We start from the raw sequence: 15,426 nt of genomic DNA, 5'->3' as shown, positions 1-15,426 counted from the left end.
GTTTCTAACAGAGGGGTGAGGCTCTCAATGCATCCCAAATGGTCCATCACCTTTTCTGAGTGGTTGTGGGCCAGGAATTCTCAAGTCAGTGTGAACGTTGCGACTTTTCAGGGGAGGCTCTGAGCACATCGTTGTTGAATCCTTTCCTCTGGCCACCTGCTAGTAGCGTGTTTGTTTTGGGTAATCTAATGTTGGCATTTGAGCAATGCAACAGTGCTGAGTGCAATTACAGCCTCGGTGCTGACATGGGTTCACTTGTATTGCCAAATAAATTTGCAGGATTTTATAGAGGCAGCACCGTTCCTCAACCATGTAACTAGTCCAAGTTGCAGGTGTTTATAGGAGAGCAGGGTTCACTGCTGCCCAGCAGTTTTGAGGGTTGAGGCCTTGATCTTCAAAGCTCATTTCCTCAGATGACCAAACACGGTGCTGGCACATGGACATTATGGCAAATTATCATCATCAATATCCGCATTTGCTCCATTCCCATTCATCTGGCTGCTTCCCACACACCTTTTAAACTTACCAGGTTCACTGGAACATTTGTCATTAAAAAAAATGAACTAAATGCCTGTTGGCATATTTATTCAGTAGTCCAGAAAATCTGCTAGTCCAGCAACACCAAAATACTGAATGTAGTGGATTAGCAGAGCTTTACAGATGATGGAGTGACCTTGGTTCTTGATATAAACTGAACAATTGTTGGAGTGAGGCACAGCAGTGCAGCAAGAAAAATCCTCAATCATCTCCTTGAACCATCATGGAAGTTCTATCCACTCAACATAATCAACTCCCAGAGAAATGCAAGGAGTACCGTCCACCATTATGCATGGCCTCTTTGGTCTCCAACAACGCTCAATTCCAACAATTGAAAGAGATCATAGCAAATCTGTCTCAAGTTTGGCCATGCTCAGAAATTTGTCTTTATTGAACATCTGCTTCAGGAACTCATGCAAGCGTTGGTAGTAACCAGTGGGTCCAGAACAGACCTAATCCCGGTGGAGAATGGCGCCATCGCTCCCAACACTTTCCCCATCCACATTAGCATGGTTGCACCCACAGAAACTGGACCCTATCTGGGGAGGAAAGTGGGAGGGTAACTCAAAACTCTGAGAACCATGATAATGCTCAGAGAAAGGACACTTCCCTCAAGTAGAGAAAAATAGCACACAGAGGATTAAATTGATAATCAGGTCAACGGCAATGGAAAACATCCATAATTATCAGCACCTTATGGATTACTGAATAGCAATTAGATTGCAGTATTTATATCTTACGTACCGATTGCATTGTTTAGAATGTATTCCTCTCTGAAGAAATCTTCTGCCAGCCTGTCTCCAACTTTTCCTGCCTCAGTAACAGCTAAAAGAAAAACAGGGGGAAAAAAAAATCAACCATGACATCAAGGAGTCGTTAAAGAGAACGGCTGATGACAAGCGTTCTGGTGCTTCTACCAAACAACATGGATTAGGGCCGATCACTAATCTCCAGCAGCTGCAGCTAAAATGCAAAGCCACTGATTGCCAAATCCAATTTCACTTTTGTGAAGCTCTGTACTCCCGCTGATGGCAGAAGCCCTGTTTTAGGAAACAAGAATCAACATTTATTGCTACTCGTTTATATTTGCGTTTGCAGAGTTTGTTGTCTTCTTCACTCTGGTTGCTCTTTCACTGATAGTTAACTATTCTATAGATTTCCTGAGTAAACTCATAGTCATACTTTATTGATCCCGAGGGAAATTGGTATTCATTACAGTACATCATCCGGTTCTGCAGCCTTGCTTGGGTTGAGACGTTTCAGCTTTCTTCTCACCTGTTCAGCTGTGAAGCCCACCGTGGTGGTTTCGTGTGGGGAAGGGGTATAGTCATGAGAGCAGGGTGGGGGACTGTGAGGAGGGGTAGGAGGGGAGAGTGGAATATGCGTTGGTTGGGGGCCGACAACAGATGAATCATGTGGGGGATGGGCAGGGGCCACAACGTCAAATCTGTTAAAGAACAAGTTAAATTCGTTGGCCCTGTCCACACTGCCTTCAGCTCCTCTGTTGCTAGTATCCCCTCAGGAAAACCAATCTCAGGGTTGTATATGGTGACATACATGCACTTTGATCATAAAATTTACTGCAAACTCCACAAAATTCGGGATGAGCACTAAAAATATGCTTTCAGCAGTAGAGATGAAATACAAGCATTACTATAACAAGTAATCATTTCCTGAAGCTGATAAAAAAAAGCAATAGCAATAAGCTTGTGCCTCAGCATTATTTCCATAACAAATGAAAATGAAGTTTGATACAATGGAAGTCAAACTAGGTGATAGGGATTTGCAGTTAACATGAACCACCTCTCTACAAATACAGTAGCCGTATAATGCTTGCACACAGTTTATAATGATGTGCTAAATAAAGCACAATCTAAATGTAGACTGACACTTACCCCTAATGTCACCTCCGGCACAGAAAGCCTTTTCCCCTGCACCTTTAATAATGACTAACGAAGTTTCACTGTCCTGCTCCCATTCCTGTCACACATAAAAACAGATTCAGGCTGAATCAAGGAAAGGTGGAACATTAATTCAATCCATTAAACAAACTGCCCAGGGACTGGTCCACTGTGAGTTTGATTGCTTGGTCCACACTCATTAATGCAAACTCGATCTTCCATGCAAATCTTTGATCTTATTATGCAGAGTCTGCCTGCCATCCCACAAGTGTGAATCAGCTATAAACGACACAAAAATCAATGTTGTCCAGACACACATTCGCTAGCAATCCCCGTTCATTTGAGCCATAGATATTGATGGAGCCAGCTACATTTAAAAAGGTGCATCTGGTTAGGGACAGCAAGAAGGCACAGCTCTCCCATCACTCTGCACAGTTTTCTTTGCCATGCTTTCTGAACATAGAATATAGAACATAGACTAGTACAGCACATTACAGGCCCTTCGGCCCACAATGTTGTGCCGACCCTCAAACCCTGCCTCCCATATACCCCCTCCACCTTAAATTCCTCCATATACCTGTCTAATAGTCTCTTAAACTTCACGAGTGTATCTGCCTCCACTACTGACTCAGGCAGTGCATTCTATGCACCAACCACTCTCTGAGTAAAAAACCTTCCTCTAATATCCCCCTTGAACTTCCCACCCCTTACCTCAAAGCCATGTCATCTTGTATTGAGCAGTGGTGCCCTGGGGAAAAGGCGCTGGGTATCTACTCTATCTATTCCTCTTAATATCTTGTACACCTCTATCATGTCTCCTCTCATCCTCCTTCTCTCCAAGGAGTAAAGCTCTAGCTCCCTTAATCTCTGATCATAATCCATACTCTCTAAACCAGGCAGCATCCTGGTAAATCTCCTCTGTAGTACCCTTTCCAATGCTTAGTTGTACAAGGCCTTGGTGAGACCACACCTGGAGTATTGTGTGCAGTTTTGGTCTCCTAATCTGAGGAAAGACATTCTTGCCATAGAGGGAGTACAAAGAAGATTCACCAGATTAATTCCTGGGATGGCAGGACTTTCATAAAATGAAAGACTGGATCGACTAGGCTTATACTTGTTGGAACTTAGAAGATTGAGGGGGGATCTTATTGAAACGCATAAAATCCTAAAGGGATTGGACAGGCTAGATGCAGGAAGATTGTTCCCGATGTTGGGGAAGTCCAGAACGAGGGGTCACAGTTTGAGGATAAAGGGGAAGCCTTTTAGGACCGAGATTAGGAAAAACTTCTTCACGCAGAGAGTGGTGAATCTGTGGAATTCTCTGCCACAGGAAACAGTTGAGGCCAGCTCATTGGCTATATTTAAGAGGGAGTTAGATATGGCCCTTGTGGCTAAAGGGATCAGGGGGTATGGAGGGAAGGCTGGTACAGGGTTCTGAGTTGGATGATCAGCCATGATCATACTGAATGGCGGTGCAGGCTCGAAGGGCCAAATGGCCTACTCCTGCACCTATTTTCTATGTTTCTATGTTTCCACATCTTTCCTATAATGAGGCGACCAGAACTGGACAGTGTGGCCTAACCAGAGTTTTATAGAGCTGCATCATTACCTCGCGAATCTTAAACTCTATCCCTCGACTTATGAAAGCTAACACCCCATAAGCTTTCTTAACCACCCTATCTACCTGTGAGGCAACTTTCAGGGATCTGTGGACATGTACCCCCAGATTCCTCTGCTCCTCCACACTACCAAGTATCCTGCTATTTACTTTGTACTCTGCCTTGGAGTTTGTCCTTCCAAAGTGTACCACTCCATCTGCCACTTTTCAGCCCACTTCTGCATCCTGTCAATGTCTCTCTGCAATCTTCGACAATCCTTTACACTATCCACAACACCACCAACCTTTGTGTCGTCTGCAAACTTGCCAACCCGCCCTTCTACCCCCACATGCAGGTCGTTAATAATTTCCGAGTCCAGGTGCTTCCATTAATGGGTTACAAGAGGGTGGGGAGAGTGAGGATTCCCCATAGAATGGTAGCATCTGACCTAACAAGTGCATTATCCAAGCCCTACCCTTTACACCATTGATATGACATTGAGGAAAGCTCCCTCTCCCCGATCCCACCTTCCAGTTACATTTGTCCCTTTCCAGTTCACCCACTACTCAAACGGGTCTGACTGAAGGTGTCATAGCCTGCCCCCCATCCCACCTAGAAAACAATGCCCAGGGACTGGTCCTGGTAAACGGACCGTGCTGGCACTCATCCATAACTGGATCTCTGACTTCTGGACAGAAAAACCCCAGCCAGTCTCAGTTCACAGCAACATCTCAAGCTCCATCACGTTGAGCACAGGTACCCTCAGGGTTGTGTGACCGTACTGTTTACCTGTGCCGTGCACTGCACATGCATTTTAAATTATAGTTTATTAACTTATCTGTGGTAATTTTTAATGTGCAATATATGTATTATGGGTGCACCATGGTCCAGAGGAACATTGCTTCGATTGGTTTTATACCTGTACAACAAACACAAACTTGATGAACAGATTACATGCAATGCTCTTTAATTAAGAGAAAACATGATTTCAAGAGTATTCAGATGGAAATCTGGTGCAGAATAACAAGGAAAGAACCTTGTCCTGTTTCACACTCCCTCCCTGGGCGGCCCACTAATACAGTAGAGAGAGCTGCTACCTTACCACTCCCAGACTCCGGTTCAACTCTGACTACCCTGTAACTGCACGGCGTTCTTCCAGGTGCTCCGATTACTTTCCATGGCTTAAAGATGTTTTCATTGACTAACTGGCCAATGTAAATTACCCCTATAATCATATGAAAGCAAGGTACAACCTATCTGGAAGATGGGAAGTAGCAGTGACATTTATAATGTATTTTTCATGCATTGTAAATAATAGACCTGTAACCAAAAGAGACATAGGGAAGGTGGTGATTCAAGTCAGTCAAAGGGGTGAGTTTTAAGAACGATCTCAGGGGAGAGGTTAGAGGTGCACAACTCTAGCGATTAGGGAAGGAATTCCATTTCTTAGTTACTGATGCACAGAAGTCCGGAGTTGTGGGAACAAAATACCCAAAATGGGGAGTGACTGCATGGTTATAGATATGTGGGGATGGGGCAAGATTCTAAAAAGAGACAAAACAAAAATTTTAGACTGAATACACTCACCGTTGTAGGGGTCCAGCAAGGTTGGAGATAACAGCACAGTGGAATCTGGTACAGGCTAAGATACCAAATGCAGACCTCCACAAACCATAAAGGAGTGAGCAGTTAGTAGACTCAGGAAAGAGATGAAAGTCTCCTTTGAGGGGGCCAAAGGTGTGGAAGCAATCACCAAGCCTCCAAATGATGTCACCATGAGACACACCACACAAACAAAAACAGGAATAGAAACACCAGAGGTAAGGACGAAGGAGAGGAAGAGAATTGAGCAGCATGACTAGAAACAAGTAGTTCCAGTCACAGATTGGGAGGAGACAACAATGCCAAACATTTTAGAGAAGAATATTACCAACGGAGTGAAAAATCTTCACAAGTTTCCTGAGCAAGAAGTGATCATGAGAGATATGATAGGGAGGTCAGGATCCCAAAGAGGGAATTGTGGATATTGCCAACTGAGACAGACTCTGGGAAAGTAAGTGATCAGTAGGAATGCAAGCAAATGAGCAGAGAGTCCAAGGGACAACACAGAAAATGGTCACAGTAGGATTTAATTTACAAATCCCAGTGCATACAAGCCTGAAGGTACCACTTTAGGTTAGTATCCCATCCTTTCAACTTCTTCTACAATACTTGTCAGAAAATCATCAAGGAAATATAACTTTTAGCTCTATCATAAGATAGTGCTGATAAGGGGCGAATCTGTGCAGCTCCGATGGGAATCATCAGATACTCCCGTTCAGGACAACTACAGCAATTATGACCATGGGTACTTCAGTAAACATCATTTGAAGACAATTTTTTTTAAAATCTATCAATACTCAAAAATATACAGATCCCAGACTATAGACTCAGGTCACAAGTGCAGTTCCTCTTTAAGAAAACAAAAACACGGAAGCCAATCTAAAAGCGCGATTGAAACGCAGGAGCTTTACACCCCTACTCCTGACTATCCTACTGGCGAATGTACAGTCTCTGGAAAATAAAATTGAAGACCTCAGAGCAAGATTACTGTACCAGAAAGACATCAGGCACTGTTCTGTACTTGGTTTCACAGAAACATAGCTATCCCCATCATTTCAGACACAACATTGCAGTTCGATGGCTTACAACATTCTCCGTAAAGACAGGACAAAGGACAGCTCAATTTTTTAAAGGCAGAAGAGGTGGAGTATGCTTTATGATTAACCTATCATGGTGTACGGATGTGCAAGTTCGGTCTCAGTCCTGCTCACCTGAGCTGGGAATTCTAACAGTTAAATATCATCCACTTTACCTGCCGAAGGACTTTTCTACCATCATCCTGATAGCAGTGTATATTCCACCTTGGGCCAATGAGCTAAGATTCATAATCAGCAGTCATGAAACAGTACAACCCAATGCCTTCCCTATCATTGCAGTGGATTTCAACTAGGCCAGCTTGAAGAAGTCTCTGAACAACTACTGACAACATATCACCAGAGGAGCCAACACACATTACCACTGTTATATCACCATAAACAGTGCTTAGCGTGCCACCCCACAGCCACTCTTTGGAAAGTCCGGTCAACTGGTTGTACTTCTACTCTCAACGTATAGACAGAGACTAAAGACTGCAGCACCAATGGTGAGGACCAAGAAGGTATGGTCAAGGGAGGTGGAGAAGCGCTTGCAGGTCTGCTTTAAGTAAGTGGATGGGACAATAGAAACATAGAAACATAGAAAATAGGTGCAGGAGTAGGCTATTCGGCCCTTCGAGCCTGCACCGCCATTCAGTATGATCATGGCTGATCATCCAACTCAGAACCCTGTACCAGCCTTCCCTCCATACCCCCAATCCCTTTAGCCACAAGGGCCATATCTAACTCCCTCTTAAATATAGCCAATGAACTGGCCTCAACTGTTTCCTGTGGCAGAGAATTCCACAGATTCACCACTCTGTGTGAAGATGTTTTTCCTAATCTCGGTCCTAAAAGGCTTCCCCTGTATCCTCAGACCGTGACCCCTCGTTCTAGACTTCCCCAACATCGGGAACAATCTTCCTGCATCTGGCCTGTCCAATCCCTTAAGGATTTTATGCGTTTCAATAAGATCCCCCCTCAATATTCTAAATTCTAACGAGTATAAGCCTAGTCAATCCAGTCTTTCCTCATATGAAAGTCCTGCCATCCCAAGAATCAATCTGCTGAACCTTCCTTGTACTCCCTCTATGGCAAGGATGTCTTTCCTCAGATTAGCGGACCAAAACTTCACAAAATACTCCAGGTGTGGTCTCACCAAGGCCTTGTACAACTGCAGTAGTACCTCCCTGCTCCTGTACTCGAATCCTCTTGCTATGAATGCCAGCATACCATTCGCCTTTTTCACCGCCTGCTGTACCTGCATGCCCACTTTCAATGACTGGTGTATAATGACACCCAGGTCTCATTGCACCTCCCCTTTTCCTAATCGACTACCATTCAGATAATAATCTGTTTTCCTGTTTTTGCCACCAAAGTGGATAACCTCACATTTATCCACATTAAATTGCATCTGCCATGAACTTGCCCACTCACCTAACCTATCCAAGTCACCCTGCATCCTCTTAGCATCCTCCTCACTGCTAACACTGCTGCCCAGCTTTGTGTCATCCACAAACTTGGAGATGCTGCATTTAATTCCCTCATCTAAGTCATTAATATATATTATAAACAACTGGGGACCCAGCACTCTTTGTTTCCTGTCTGCTAACTAATTCTCTATCCACATCAATACCTTACCCCCAATACCGTGTGCTTTAAGTTTGCACACTAATCTCCTGTGTGGGACCTTGTCAAAAGCCTTTTGAAAATCCTAATATACCACATCCACTGGTTCTCCCCTATCCACTCTACTAGTTACGTCCTCAAAAAGTTCTATGAGATTCGTCAGACATGATTTTCCTTTCACAAATCCATGCTGACTTTGTCCGATGATTTCACCGCTTTCCAAATGTGCTGTTATCACATCTTTGATAACTGACTCTCACATTTTCCCCACCACCGATGTTAGGCTAACCGGTCTATAATTCCCTGGTTTCTCTCTCCCTCCTTTTTTAAAAAGCGAGGTTACATTAGCCACCCTCCAATCCTCAGGAACTAGTCCAGAATCTAAAGAGTTTTGAAAAATTATCACTAATGCATCCACTATTTCTTGGGCTACTTCCTTAAGCACTCTGGGATGCAGACCATCTGGCCCTGGGGATTTATCTGCCTTTACTCCCTTCAATTTACCTCACACCACTTCCCTACTAACATGTATTTCCCTCAGTTCCTCCATCTCATTAGACCCTCTGTCCCCTACTATTTCTGGAAGATTATTTATGTCCTCCTTAGTGAAGACAGAACCAAAGTAGTTACTCAATTGGTCTGCCATGACCTTGTTCCCCGTAATCAATTCACCTGTTTCTGTCTGTAGGGGACCTACATTTGTCTTAACCAATCTTCTTCTTTTCACATATCTATAAAAGCTTTTACAGTCAGTTTTTATGTTCCCTGCCAGTTTTCTCTCATAATCTTTTTTCTCCTTCCTAATTAAGCCCTTTGTCCTCCTCTGCTGGACTCTGAATTTCTCCCAGTCCTCAGGTGAGCCGCTTTTTCTGGCTAATTTGTATATTTCTTCTTTGGAATTGATACTATCCCTAATTTCCCTTGTCAGCCACGGGTGAACTACCTTCCCTGATTTATTCTTTTGCCAAACTGGGATGAAAAATTGTTGTAGTTCATCCATGCGATCTTTAAATGCTTGCCATTGCATATCCACCGTCAATCCTTTAAGTGTCATTTGTCAGTCTATCTTAGCTAATTCACGTCTCATACCTTCAAAGTTACCCCTCTTTAAGTTCAGAACCTTTGTTTCTGAATTAACTATGTCACTCTCCATCTTAATGAAGAATTCCACCATATTATGGTCACTCTTACCCAAGGGGCCTCTCACGACAAGATTGCTAATTAACCCTTCCTCATTGCACAATACCCAGTCTAGAATGGCCTGCTCTCTAGTTGGTTCCTCAACATGTTGGTTCAAAAAACCATCCCGCATACATTCCAAGAAATCCTCTTCCTCAGCACCCTTACCAATTTGGTTCACCCAATCTATATGTAGATTGAAGTCACCCATTATAACTGCTTTCCTTTATTGCACGCATTTCTAATTTCCTGTTTAATGCCATCCCCAACCTCACTACTACTGTTAGGCGGCCTGTATACAACTCCCACCAGCGTTTTCTGCCCCTTAGTGTTATGCAGCTCTACCCATACTGATTCTACATCCTCCTGGCTAATGTCCTTCCTTTCTATTGCGTTAATCTCCTCTCTAACCAGCAATGCTACCCCACCTCCTTTTCTTTCATGTCTATCCCTCCTGAATATTGAATATCCCTGAATGTTGAGCTCCCATCCTTGGTCACCTTGGAGCCACGTCTCTGTGATCCCAACTATATCATATTCATTAATAACAATCTGCACTTTTAATTCATCCACCTTGTTACGAATGCTCCTTCCATTGACACACAAAGCTTTCAGGCTTGCTTTTACAACACTCTTACCCCTTATACAATTATGTTGAAAAGTGGCCCTTTTTGATTTTTGCCCTGGATTTGCCGGCCTGCCACTTTTACTTTTCACCTTACTAATTTTTGCTTCTACCCTCATTTTACACCCCTCTGTCTCTCTGCACTTGTTCCCATCCCCCTGTTGTGAATTAACCTCCTCTCTCCTAGTCGCTTTAATTGGATTCCCACCCCCCAATATTCAAGGATTCAGTTTCAAACCTGAACAAATACACCACAGATATTATCAACTTCATCAAGACCTGCGTGGACAAATGTGTGCCTTCGAGAACATACCGGATGTACCCAAACCAAAAGCTGGAGATTCGTAATCTGCTGAGGGCTAGATCTGTGGTATTCAAGACCAATGATCCAGAACTATACAGGTCATCCACGTAATACCTACAGAAGGCTATTTTAAGAAGAGTAAACAATTCCAATTGAGATTAGAGATGGAATTGGAATTGGAGGTGCCAATGCACAGGATCAGAAAAAGCTGCAGGAATTGGAAACCCAGCCAGCACCATCTTAGACACAAGTCCCCCCAGCATCAAGGACTCCTTCAAAAGGCAGTGCCTCAAAAAGATGGCACCCATCATTAAAGACGCCCAATCAGGATATGCCCTCTTCTTGTTACTACCATCAAGGAGTTGGTACAGGAGTCTGAAGAGACAGATTCAGCATTTCAGAAACAGCTTCTTCCCCTCTGCCATCAGATTTCTGAACGACAGTGAACCCATGAACATTACCTCAATATTTTTCTTCCCTTTTTGCACTTACATTAATTTACAGGTTTTTTTATTACTATGTATTACAAAGTACAGCTACCGCAAAACAACAAATTTCATGACTTATGCCAGTGATATTAAACCTGACTCAGATTCTGAATCCATATTTGATAGCTACAATTTGCATCACCTCAGAGTGCCAAATTGTTACACACTGCTGAAAATAAGACACTAAAACTGAGTTAAAATCTTGGGAATTAGAAGGGTGTTTCTGACCTTCTTCATTTCTTTCATATGGATGGGTGCTATAACTGAATCATATCAGCACACTATCTAAAGCTATTACAGAACACTACAGAAGCCAAGTATTACAATTCCATTATCACTTAATTACTTCCACCTACATTTATGGTATGACAATTCAGGAGTGGATCACAGTTATGGGTTTTGCAAAGTCCATATTTGCACCAGTTTCAGCTGATCTTTTAATACCAAATAATACATATTTTCCTTCCTTGGTTCCAAATCAATCCCTATTGCACAGTGTTATCTAATGCCAGGAGATTTATGTTCAAATGCTCCATAAAGCATCTTTCTTATTTTAAAATTAAACAAAAGTAAAAATTACTCCTTTTTAGTCTTTCAAAGAGCTTTCTCAACATTAACACAGAAGGATGAAAATCTCAACACTGGGTTTTAAATAATCCCTCTGAAGGACGGAAGAGTATTATTGAAGCTATAAATTGGTTTGAAATGAAAGCAACACAAGGTCGGGGACTATGATTTTTTTTATTGTATCTAAGCTGGGGAAATGCAGATTCTCTCCAAGTTCACTACTCGTAGAATGGTGCCGAGAGGACACACTGGATAGTACTGAATGCCAAGGTATGTTTTTGCCCACCATCCCAAAACCCCCTCCACTATGTATATGCATATGGTGTCTTGTACTTTTGTACAGTACTGTAGTAATTTTATGCATTGCACTGTATAGCTGCGTCAGAAAAAACTTCATGACATATGTGAGTGATAACCCTGATTCTGATGTGGGTCTCTATTGTGGACGGAGAAAGGGAAGGAGGCAGGGAGTGGAATCATGTTTGGGAAAAGGGGGATGGAGAGGGAAGCACCAAAGAGACATTCTGTAATGATCATTGACCTTGCCTGGTGTCTATACCCGCGCCACCTCCCCCCACCGCCCCGGCACTCCTTTATGACAAATCTCCCACACCCTTCTCATGGTGCTCACCCCTCGCCATTCCCAACATCCGTTATTCCCGCCAGATTTACAAACTTGCTCCCCGCTCTATGTTGACAAATACAGTACTGTGCAAAAGCCTTCGGCACCCTAGTTGTATACAGGTACCTAATACTCCTGCACAGTACTGTATACGTGCAAAAGAGGCAAACAGCATTGTATCAGACTGCTGCTGATATATGGAAACAAGGCCCGTCGCGGAGTTGCAAGTAGCGTGAGAACACACAGGAAGTTCTGAAAAGCCCACAGGATCAGACTACATAAATCCAGTATCTCTACATTCACAGACAGCAGTTGGCATTCCCTTGTGACATCATCGCAGGAAGTGTGTGTATGGGTCCTGCATATTCAGAGGGGAAGATAACAAAGGGGAACTGTCTTCACTTGAAAGTCTCTCTCAATTTGTACATCATTTTTCATATTTGTTTTCCGTTTTCACAGAAGTTGGTTGAGATAAAGAGCCATTCAACCCTATTGCTCAAACAATTAGAACAGCACCATTTGTTTCAAGAGCATTGGAAAAGTTGTTGATCTAATAATCCAAGACAGCTACTTGAAGCAGCAGGGCTTGCAGAGAGGAGAAAAGATCAGCAACTTTTCATTGTCTCTTTCTACTGTCTGCTTCAGCTTGAAGCAAAAACAGATGCATTCGATGTATTTTTAAAATGAATAGATCACCATACAGGTGAATGCATTGTTACGTCACTTGGTTCCAATCCAGGTACCATATTTTAAATCTGTCAGTTAACAACCCTAACAATTTACATCCTTTAAGGTCACATAGCAACAGTTTCCAAAACAATGGCACGTACCTTTAGCTGGGGGTAGATCTGTCTGATCATGGAGAGGTTCAGAGCATTAAGGGCCTTTGGCCGATTGAGCGTGATTATTCCAGCACATCCAGACCTTGTTAAGAGTACTTCCTTGTCCGAACTGGTACTTGTAGACATCTAAGGCACATCGTGCATCACAGCAGAACATCAGTCAATGATTTAGAGGCAGTGCAGGGAACATGACACAGTACAGTTATACAGCAATGAGCAGTAATTTATGCAGAGGAAGTAAACAACAATATCTCCCAGTACAGGTAGGGTAAATTGCTGGGGGAAAATGCAGTGAGTGAAGGATAGTGACATATAAATAATGCCCAGAACCAATCTAAGTCATGCAATAGATCAGCCAGTCTGACAAAAGAATTAACCAATCATCTCCACTACGGCTGGCTACATTTTCATCATCACAGACAGCTTTCAGCCAGAATTTGTGCCAATATTTTTCCATTAACAAATACCATGCAACAAACAGATTCATTCGCTATTTGAAGGACAGGGCTATACTAATGGTTACAGGACTTCAGTGGTGACCTGCAGGACATTTAACCTGAAATGCATGGATGAGAGAGCAAGAATGAAAAAAAGATCAGACTTGGGTTCAAAATGAAGTTACAGGGTAGCCATTTCAATGACTGTGAATTGTCTGACAGTTGATTAAATGCTGACCAAGATTTTGCAAACGCAACAAAGACAAAATATTCAGTTTTTACAATACATCATGAAACTGGCAGTTCCTTTAGGTCTCTATGTCCACTTAATTTAAATTGGAAATTTCAAAGTTCCCAGCAGCAATTCATCCATAACATACGAAGAGTTGCAGCTTTTTCTGTTATAACCAAGGGAAACGAGTGGATGTTCTACACTCATGACCGTGAGGCTAAGCACAGACCCAATGCCATTTTTAAGTTCGCTGACGACACCACTGTCATTTGCCAAATCAAAAGCGGTCACGAATCAGTATATAGAAGGAAGACTGAGAATTTGGCTCAGTGGTGCCACAACAACAACATCTCACTGTGCCAGCAAGACCAAGGAACTGATTATTGACTTCAGAAGGAGGAAACTAGAGATCCATGAGCCAGTCCTAATCAGGGAATCAGTGGTGGAGAGGGTCAGGAACTTTAAATTCCCCAGTGTTATCATTTCAGATGGCCTGTCCTAATGTGCAATTAGATGTGCTCAGACAAGATGTCACAGCATCCATTATCAAGGACACCCACCACCCAGGCCATGCTCTCTTCTTGCTGCTGCCATCAAAAAGATGACACAAAAGCCTCAGGACTCACACCACCAGGTTCAGGAATAGTTATTATACCTGAACCATCAGGGTCTTGAACCAGAGGGGATAACTTCACTCACCCCATCACTGAACTGTTTCCACAATCCATGAAGCCATTTTCAAGGGCTCTTCATCTCATGCTCTCGATAGTTATTGCTTATGCTTTTTTCTTCTGTATTTGCATAATTTGTTCTTTAACACATTGGTTGTTTGTCCGTCCTGCTGGGGGTAGTCTTTCATTGATTCTATTGTGTTTCTTGGATTTACTGTGCATACCCACAAAAAATGAATCTCAGGGTTGTATATGGTGGCATATATGTACTTTGATAATAAAGCTACTTTGAACTTTACATATGAGCCTCACTGATAAATACCCTAGAGATGATACAATCTATTGCATGAGGTACAAGGACACCAAGCCACGATTAATGCAAACTTTTTGACCGTAAGAATATTAATTTGTAGATTATAGTCACTCAAACATGTAAAAATGAAAGTTTTTAAATAAAATCCTAAGATGATATTATTTATGATAATTATTCTATTATTGCCTAGATCTTAAATGTATTTTCCAATCAATATTTTGTACCCCATAAATTAAAACATTATCTAGAAATAATCACCTCTTTCCTTCTAGGTTTGCAGTGTGAAAGAAAGATTCAATGTGATTGGCTGTGTGCAGATTGATGACATCACGTTCACTGTACTAACAGCTGACAATAACCAAGATTGGCAAAGGCAAGTCCACATCACAAGCATCGCTAAATAGTCACAGGCGCATTCCTTCAAAATAACAAGCAGTGGATGCCGAGTTCAGCTACGTTAATTTACATTCAGAAAAACTTTGCTTGTCTTTGTATCTTATTTTCTCTCCATAAATTAAAAGATGTGGCTTGTTTGTACCTAGACACTTCAAGATAATCAAGTTGTGTAAACTATACCAATTCAGCTTGTTCTCAAGGAAGTAGTTTAGTGTGTGTTAATCTAGCCAGCAGAAACATGTTTCAGAGGCATGAAAAACATCTGTCCTGTACACGTCATATTCAATTTGAAATGCATGCTACTGCAGCTGAAAAAAAATTGCCAGGTTAAATAAAACTTTAATTCTTGTCTGTAACTGAACTGGGGACACAAGAACACGGAATCTTGAAATGGAACCAAGTCCACTCAG

At 42.4% G+C, this 15,426-nt stretch overlaps 1 protein-coding gene across 2 annotated transcripts in view; it reads right to left on the bottom strand.

Annotated features, from left to right (window-relative positions):
• The window catches only part of hibch (3-hydroxyisobutyryl-CoA hydrolase), a 146,928-nt gene that overhangs the window by 119,123 nt on the left and 12,379 nt on the right, over positions 1–15,426 (bottom strand). For both annotated transcript variants that reach the window (XM_063051991.1, XM_063051992.1), the window contains exons 3-5: positions 12,956–13,093; positions 2,433–2,517; positions 1,282–1,362 (exon numbers count right to left, since the gene is read on the bottom strand). In XM_063051991.1, the coding sequence (XP_062908061.1) occupies positions 1,282–1,362; positions 2,433–2,517; positions 12,956–13,093 (304 nt within the window). The remainder of the gene's footprint in view (positions 1–1,281; positions 1,363–2,432; positions 2,518–12,955; positions 13,094–15,426) is intronic.

Source organism: Mobula hypostoma, chromosome 6, assembly GCF_963921235.1.
Source record: "Mobula hypostoma chromosome 6, sMobHyp1.1, whole genome shotgun sequence".
Classification (NCBI taxonomy): Eukaryota; Metazoa; Chordata; class Chondrichthyes; order Myliobatiformes; family Myliobatidae; genus Mobula; species Mobula hypostoma.
The sequence above is the reverse complement of the archived record's forward strand: the minus strand, read 5'-3'. Positions and strand labels throughout refer to the sequence as shown.